The 7,860-nt window shown below is 60.5% G+C and overlaps 1 protein-coding gene across 1 annotated transcript; it reads right to left on the bottom strand.

Moving 5' to 3' along the window:
• Positions 1-1,217: 1,217 nt before the first annotated feature.
• LOC311173980 (CMRF35-like molecule 7) lies at positions 1,218-6,081 on the bottom strand (the record flags this gene model as incomplete). The annotated part of the gene is made up of 4 exons (XM_084238065.1): positions 1,218-1,338; positions 2,751-2,970; positions 4,259-4,588; positions 6,015-6,081. 4 exons carry the CDS (start codon positions 6,079-6,081, stop codon positions 1,218-1,220), a joined length of 738 nt encoding a protein of 245 aa, XP_084094191.1.
• Between the last annotated feature and the right edge of the window lie 1,779 nt (positions 6,082-7,860).

The following is a 7,860-nucleotide window of genomic DNA, read 5'->3' as shown; positions in this document are numbered from 1 at the left end:
TGTGATGAGGCTATGTGTGCATTTGTGTGTGGGCATCTATGTCTGCTTACATGTTTTGTGTATAGAACCCAGACGTTTTCTTTCTATGTTTCGTATATGAAAAGAGTAAACATTTTTTGACCCTCCAAGAACAAAGGAGCACCCCTGTTGGAATGCAGGGATCACATAGAGCAAAAGTGACCCCGTGTGACTCCCACAGCTGGACCAGAAGGAAGCCTGCAGCTCCTTCCCTGCCCTCTTGACTCCCAGGTGAGTCCCCACAGGTGAGTCCCCCAGGTGAGGCCTCCCTGCCTCAGATGCACCGATATAGATGCAGGGACACAGACATTTACCTCCTTTCAAAGAACCTCCTCACAAAACATTTATTTATTTAAAGATTTATTTTTATTTATGGGTATAAGAACTGGGGTGTACGCCAGAGGTGCGGGCTGCTGGGCTGCGGGGCTGGGAGAGGATTCACCAGAAAGAAAGTGGCGAGCAGAACAGGCAGATCCACTGAAATACTCTGCTGAGGAGAGCAGCGGGGAGACAGGAGAGGTCTGCTGTGTCATGTGGGTCAGCTCCCTGGCCAGGGCTCGAACTCTGGCCGCAGCGGTGATAGCTCTGAGACTTCACCACTAGGCCACCGGGGAGCCCCATCCCCAGAGCTTCTGGGGAGGGACGGAGCTTTGTTGTTAACTGACTGACAAAAGGTGGGAGAGAAACTCAAATCTACCTCCCTGATGAAGAAGGGAATGAGGTTGCACAAGTTTTGGGGACTGTGGCTGCGGGCCTTGGCGCTCGGGCCAAGTTAGTTGCTCCTATTCAGCGCAGGTTGCATCAAGTGCGGTGCGGGCCAGGTTCTGCTGTCCCAAAGCGGCTCTCAAAGAGAAAGCCAGACAAGTTCTCCTGCGCTCGAAGCCCGAGGACAGTCTCAGTCCCAAGACTGCTGGCGCCTGAGGACCCCTGTGTGAGGGGGCACCCCCGCCCTCCCTGGCTCTGGTCCTGGGGTGGAGGCTGCAGGCGACAGAGAGGGCCCATTGGGGGCCCCGCCGCCCTGAGCAGGGAGGGGTCCAGAGCATGTTCTTGAGGCCAGCATGGGGGCCCCTCACCTCAGCAGGGACCCTTGTCTCTCCTTTTGGACACAGTCACTTCCCGCTCCCAGGAAGAGGTCAGGCTGGGCCCCGCCCCAGCACAGAAGGCGTGGGGGCTGGGGTCTCCTCCTGCTCAGGCTGACTTTACTCCCCTCTGAAGTCCCCCCGACTCCTGTTCAGCCACATCACGGCGCACAGCAGGCCCCCGAGCAGGGGCACCTTCATGAAGGTCAGGAGCAGGAAGTGCATGTTGCAGACCAGGGCCCTGTGCGGGAACAGGGTGAGGGCGTGAGCGGCCTCCTCGGGGTAGCCCCCGCCTCTCCTCTCTCCGGCCTCCCAGAGCCAAGACCTGGAGCCCCTACAACGCGACAGGTGGGCCCAGGGCCCTGCCCAGGAAAGGCTGCTGCTCCCCACCCTGCCCCTCCCCACCGTCGTGCTGCCCAAAGGCTGAGCCCCCCGGGGCCGCCCTGCAGGGAGACAGGCTCCTGTGCTGTCTCCCCGGCCTGTGTCCCGTCCCTCAGTTCCCCTGCAGCCCACCAAGCTAAAGCTTTGCCCTCTCCTGTCTTGCCGACCCCGCTCCTGACCACCCCCCCCCCGCCCCGGTCTTTCACGCTCACATGGAATACTTCCCCTTCCAAGCAGAGGAGCAGAGGAGGAGCCCCCGGCCCTGTCAAGCTGGCTGTTCTTTCTCCTGCCGGGTTCTCCCGCGGGCCCTCCCCTGCCCGGCCCCGTCCGAGGGTGCGTGCCCGGTGCCAGCTCCCGGGTCCCGTGTGCTCCAGCGAGACAATGGGCCCTCTGGGCTTGTGTCCCCTTGGCCGCCTCTCTCAGCGTAGGAGAGTCGGCCCCTCCCCATGCTCATCTCCTCCTGCGCCAGGGGTGCCAAGGTCCCCCCGAGCCATGCCCCCAAGGCAGGCCAGGCCCCTCCTCTCCCTCCTCAGTCTTGGGTGTGGTGGCATGTGGATGTCACGGTTCTCTGGAGAAGGGAGGGCAGGCTGCGCTGCGCCTCCTAAAAATATCCTACAAACCACTTGCCATAAGTCCTACTCCCTGGGGGGGCAGCAACCCACCCCATTTCCTCTCCTGTTCCCCTGGACTCAGCGTTGCTGCGACTTCTGCATCCTGCTCTCCGGACTCAGCACAACACCCGCTCTCCAAACGGCCTTGGGCAGGGTGGAAGCCGGGGCATCAAGTGTCCCCCAAGTGCCTCTCTCTCTGGCTTTGAAGATGGTGGGGTGGGCAAGACCAAGGCACGACGGGGCCCCTAAAGCAGAGAAGCACGGGCAGATCCCCGCTCCTCCCTGCAGACACCTCGACTTCAGCCCAGTGAGACACACTTCAGGCTCCGCCTGCAGCGCTGACCGTGCTGGTGGTTTCAAGCCGCCAGGTTTGTGGTCATTTGTGCCAGCAGCCCCAGGAGTCTCCTCTGGGGGGGCTTGCCTTGTCTCCTTGGGGTGAGCCCGCCACACCTCCTTCTGCTTCCTGGGTTTAGGGGCGGGTCAGGGGGCGCTCAGAGCCTTTGCTCCAGGGGTCCAACTAAAGGCTTGTTTAGTTGGGGCGCGGGGCACGGGCAGCTGGAGCTTAGTTCTCAGAGGGCAGATGAGGAGGGAAGCTGGGGAGGGCGGTCCTGATGGAGCCCCGGGCAGCAGTGGGGACGTCTGCGGGGCCCTGGTCTCTCACCGGGTGAGGAGGCCGGACAGAGGCAGGCTGCTGTTGTTGGCACTCCAGGTGTCGGGGGGCTCGGGAACCGCACTGGTGTTAGCTTCTGGGGCCTCTGCACTTTCAAGAGAAAGTGCTTCTGTCATCCCAGGTGTGGTGGCGTCCGTGGTCACGGGTGGGGTTGTGTGTGTCACCGCTGGCGTGGTGAATCTCCCCTCAGGTTCTGGCGGGTGGGTTGATGCTGTTGAGGGACACTGAGGTCAGGGTGGTCTCGAGGCGCCCCCGAGGCACCCCACCCCAGGTGACAGCCCTTCTGCCCCAGCACTGCCCGGCAGCCACATCGGTCTGCTCTTGTCTCCATTTGGCTCCTTACTCAAAACCTAACTTCACTGAATTCACAGAGAAACGCCATTCACCGCCGGGTGAGGGCTCTGGGTGACGAGCGATGTCGGCACTTTATGAAAATTCACCTTAACCTGGGTGTCCTTACTGGCCCTGCTGAGGTGTGAGGACCCCGTTCCACTCATGGGCTCTTTCGGGGTCTCGGTTGGAGCAGGCTCTGTGCCCCGGAGCTGCCCCTCTGGCCTCCCCTTTCTCCTGCAGCCTCTTCTTCCCCCAGGGGTCCTTCCTGACTCCCAGTGCCCCCTGATTTCACCACAACTGCCCACCCAAGAGTGGTCTGACTTGGAGGTTCCTAACTTCTAACTCTCCCGGTGCCAATTCCTCTTCCAACCACCTTTGTTGTCTTTTCAGTTAATTTCTAGAACATTCTCAAAATAGCACGCCTCCCAGCCGCACACACGTACAACATATTTGCACATGCCCAAAAGACTTCTCTGCTCCATAAATGGGCTCATGAATCATAGGTCTACTCCCCGCCTGGTGTCTGTGACTCAGCTGAGGGGGTACTTTCTCTGGCACCCCAAGCGGAAACAAGCCCGAGGGCTCTATTGATGGAGCTGGGGGCCCGGGCTCTGCCTGACTCTTCCCAGGCCAGACTCCTGGGGAGGCCCCGGTGCTTCTGGGGCAAGAGTGTCTGAGGGCTCCCCTCCCCCCCAGGCCCATAGACACCCTGTGCAGTGCTGGGTCCTGCCTTTCCTTCTCCAGGCGGAGTTTGGAGGCCCCCCGGCCCCCTCCCATCCCCAGAGGAGGGAAAGGCAGAGGGGAAGGGCCCTCGTCCTGCAGTAAGACTATCAGGACAGGGGCCTTCTAGCACCCCAGCTCCCTGCACCTGTGACAGGCGCCCCATCAGGCTGGGGGTGCTCTGAGGGTAGATGCGATGCCCAACTGGCCTGGGAAAGGACACCAAGTGTGTCCCGTGGGGCTCCCTCTGATGGCAACAGGGGGAGCTGGGCTGCCAAGCTGACGCTCGCTCTTCCAGCCTCTCCCCCTCTTGGTGCACCCCCAGCCCCTGTGGGCACACGCACACATGCAGCCTAGACTCCTGCCCTGTCTTGGCGCAGGCAGAGGGGACGTCCTGCAGCCTGAGGGTCAGCTGGGCGGGAGCTTCTGGAGACAGCAGTTCCTACCTGCATAAACGGACACGTGGACCAGGTGCCCCAGGTCAGTTCCTGACTTCTGAATCCCACACCAGTAGAAGTCCTCGTCCTCAGTCCTCAGCTGCTCCATGGTCACCTTCACCTCGCGCCGTGCCTTGTCGTCCTGGATGCTCACTCGGCCTGTCTTCCTGTTTTGCTCCGTCTCGGTGGTGCTAACCAGGATGTTGCAAGAACCCCAGTGCTGCCCGCGGCACCACCACTTCACGTAGTCCTCCCACCCCAAGCCGTAGCGACACCTGATGGTCACCAGACCCCCTGCTGGGCCGCTCACGCCCTGCGGGCCGTGGATGGACAGGCCTCCTGCAAAGCAGAAGCCAACAGGTCTCCTGGCCTGAGCCCAGGGCTGGCCTGGCTCTGCTCGAGCTTCCAGCACCTCCCTGGGGGCGGGCCAGGCCCTCCACCCTCTGCCCCGGGGTCCCCGACCCTATGCTTGCCTGTTCCTTACTCCCTGGCGGTTTTTATTTCTCCCTCTGTGTGGTCCTCACTACCTGATACACTGGGCTCTGCTCACTCGCCATCCTACTGGCACTCACCGCCCCCTCATTTTGGAAACTCCACCCCCTCCCCAGCCCGCAGTCCACCCCTCACAGCCCAGTTTGCCATGGGATCCCAGAGCTGGCAGGTGGGCACCGGGCATCCTGTTCTCTCACAGTTTACACCTTGCACCCCTGAGGGCCGACACCCTCGCCACCTATGATGAGTTGCTTGGACGTAAACACACACTCACGCACTCACACTCACGCACAGCAAACACACGCATGCTCACTCATACGCAGGATTGTTTTTTTTTAGCCTAAACCTTATAAACCTTATACTCTATTAGGTCCTTGAACCTTTGCAAAAGGTGTTCCCTTTGTCTGGAATATTCTTCCTTCTCAGCTTGAAGGGACTAAATCCTTAGACTCAGACTCGACTCATTTCGTCTCTTCTAAGGGTTCTTTGAATCGGAGGTGGACTCAGTGCCTGCGGGTGCTCAGACTGCTCTGTCTCCCTGTTGCACGCGCTGCATGGACCGAGCTCTGGGCTTTGGCTCGAGCACAGCAGAAACTCAGGCACCATGGGCGGACTGAGCAACCTCCAGAGATCCTGGGCTGCTGCTCCCCTGCCTGTGCCCCCCTGTGCCCCATCTCCCAGAGGAAGGGCCTCAGCTGCAGGTCAGACCAGTCCTGGAGGCCTGCACACCCTCCAGAAGCCTGAGCCACCTCAGCTGAGTGCTGTGCCCTGCAGTCCCAGCAACTGAGCTCGCGGAAGCTCCTGAGAGTCCACGCTTTTGTGTGTGCATGCATGTGCATGCGTGTGCGTGTATGCATGTATGTGTGTGCTTGTGTACATGCGTGTGTGCATGTGTGCGTGTGTGTGCACAGAGGTCTCTCTCCCCCATCAGGCTCTCGTCTGTGCACCTCTGTCCATGGGGGTCCTCTCTCTCCCTCTCTCTCTGTTATCTTTGAGTCTCTCTGTGTCTGTGTATGTTTCTTCCTCCCCCTCTCCCCCGCCGCCAGGGTGGAGAAAGATCCGCCTAAAACACAAATCAATTACACTATTTATTTTCATTTTCTTTCCCCAATACCCAACCCGGTACTTAAAAGATAATAAAAACCTAACCTTTCGTTCTGCTCCGTCATCAGTGTCTGCCTGAACGAGTCTGCCCTGCCCTGTCTCGGGCGCGCCCCTCCCTCCACAGAACCCCCAGCCCCGCAGCCTCCATCCCGGGCCCGGCCCCACTCACCTGGGACTGCGAGCAGGAGCAGAGCCGGGAGCAGACACGCGGGGCTGCCCACCCGGCTTCTGTCCATGGTGGTGCTCAGTGCCAGCCGCCCCCGGGCACGGACCGGAGCCCGCGGGCAAAGTGCCCTGTGCGTGTCTAAGTCACTCCTCTCTAGCGCGTCTCGTCTACTTCCCTTCTGGTTTTTCTTCAGTTACTTCCTAGTTTCATTAATTAGGGGGAAAACGTGTTGTTCTCGGGGGAGCACTTCTCTGGGTGGGATGACGTGGCTTGTGATCTGGGGAAAAATGGGGTCCTGCCTGGCAGGGCTCCCCTGCAAGTGTGTGTGAGGATCTGAGAGGAGCTGCCATGCTGGGGCATGAATTGGGGGTGCAGAGAATAGAGGGAGCTGGGGCAGAGGGAGACAGGAGACCCGCTGGACTAGAGCTTGGGGACAACTCCGCACTCAGGCGCTCCCCAGCCTCCGGGAGCCGCAGCCCATCCCAAACTGCCCCCCAGACCCCAGAGAGGAGACCCCCCTTCTGCCCTGGGACATGTCCCCCTGAGCCGGACCCGCGGACCCTCCCTCCCAGGCCCCGAGTCTCTCAGAGCAGGAGTCACACGACCGGACTCGGGGAAGCAGAAGTGGCCTTCACCCTTCAGCCTGGTTGGCCCTGGAAGCTTCCTTTTCCCCACTTTGCATATTTCCCCTGTTTGTGGGCTGGTGTCACGGCACCGCATGAAGCTGACAATCTGAAGACCTTCTATGTGACCCTCCCACTTCATTCCCCTCCCCTCCCCTCAGCTGTGCCCCCCTCTGCCCTGCTCCCCCTCCCTAACCTCACTCTCTGAGCCCGGATACTTGCTCTGACCCCTCCTCCTGGCAGCTCCTGGAGTCAGTCCGTGCTCCTCTCTCCTGCCCTCAGCTCGCCTCTGTACCAGACCCACACACCCCTTCTGGGCCCCATATCTTGGCCCAGAGCTCACTCTTGCTGCCAATGCCTGTCGGCATCTTTAGAACCCTGCACCCCATTAGCAGCTCAGAGGTACTGAGCACATGGCCCTGCCCCCACACCCCTGGCTCCCTGCCAGCCACCCCCAGACTAGCTGTCTGAGATGAAGTCAGAGCCTGGGGGGGGGGGGGTTTTCTTCTTCCTCCAGCTGCACCCTGAAAGGCCTTGAAGGAGAGGGGGGTTTGGAGGTGGAACCAAAGGGGCAGCAGCAGGACAGGGGCGAGGGGCCCTCTTGGGGAGGACCGTGAAGAGGGGGCTTGGGCAGGCTGCTCTGGAGGTGAGCCTTCTGCTGGCCTGGGGTCCCATGGCCTGTGCTTCCGCCTGCAGCCCGAGGCCCAGGAAGGGGACACCCGCCTCCTTCCCTTCCCCCATAGCTGCGCTGAGATATCATTGGGCGGAACATAACTGCATTCCCGTAAGGCACATGGTGTGAGGTTTTTTGTTGTTTTTATCATTATTCAGCTTTACCTGCAGTAAAATTCACGTTGTGGTGAATATTTCCATCAGTTTCAAAATGTGTCGTTTCATGGAGCCAAGCAGCCCATCACCTGCCCCCAGGCCTTTCATGATGGAGCCTGGCTCTTGAGTGGTGGGAGCCGAGCAGGAGAGGTTAAGGCTTCAAGTATCCATCTGGCTTTTGAGGCTCCACGCAGCCTTTGAGGTGCACAGGCCTGGCCATGGGCACCCCCCAGTGGTCAGTCTGTACCGGGGTGGGCATGGGGACGGGGCGGTCTTTCCCCAACTCAAGTCAGGGTGCGCCTGTGAGTTCTAGGATCCCTTTCTAGAGGTGCTTCCCTGCTTGGTCTCCCCGACACCCCAGCCCAGCATTCAGAGACACGAACCCCCTCCTGGCATTT

This window comes from Talpa europaea (genome assembly GCF_964194135.1).
Source record: "Talpa europaea genome assembly, chromosome: 7".
Taxonomy (NCBI): domain Eukaryota; kingdom Metazoa; phylum Chordata; class Mammalia; order Eulipotyphla; family Talpidae; genus Talpa; species Talpa europaea.
Note: the sequence above shows the minus strand (reverse complement) of the source record. Positions and strands in the feature narration are given on the sequence as shown.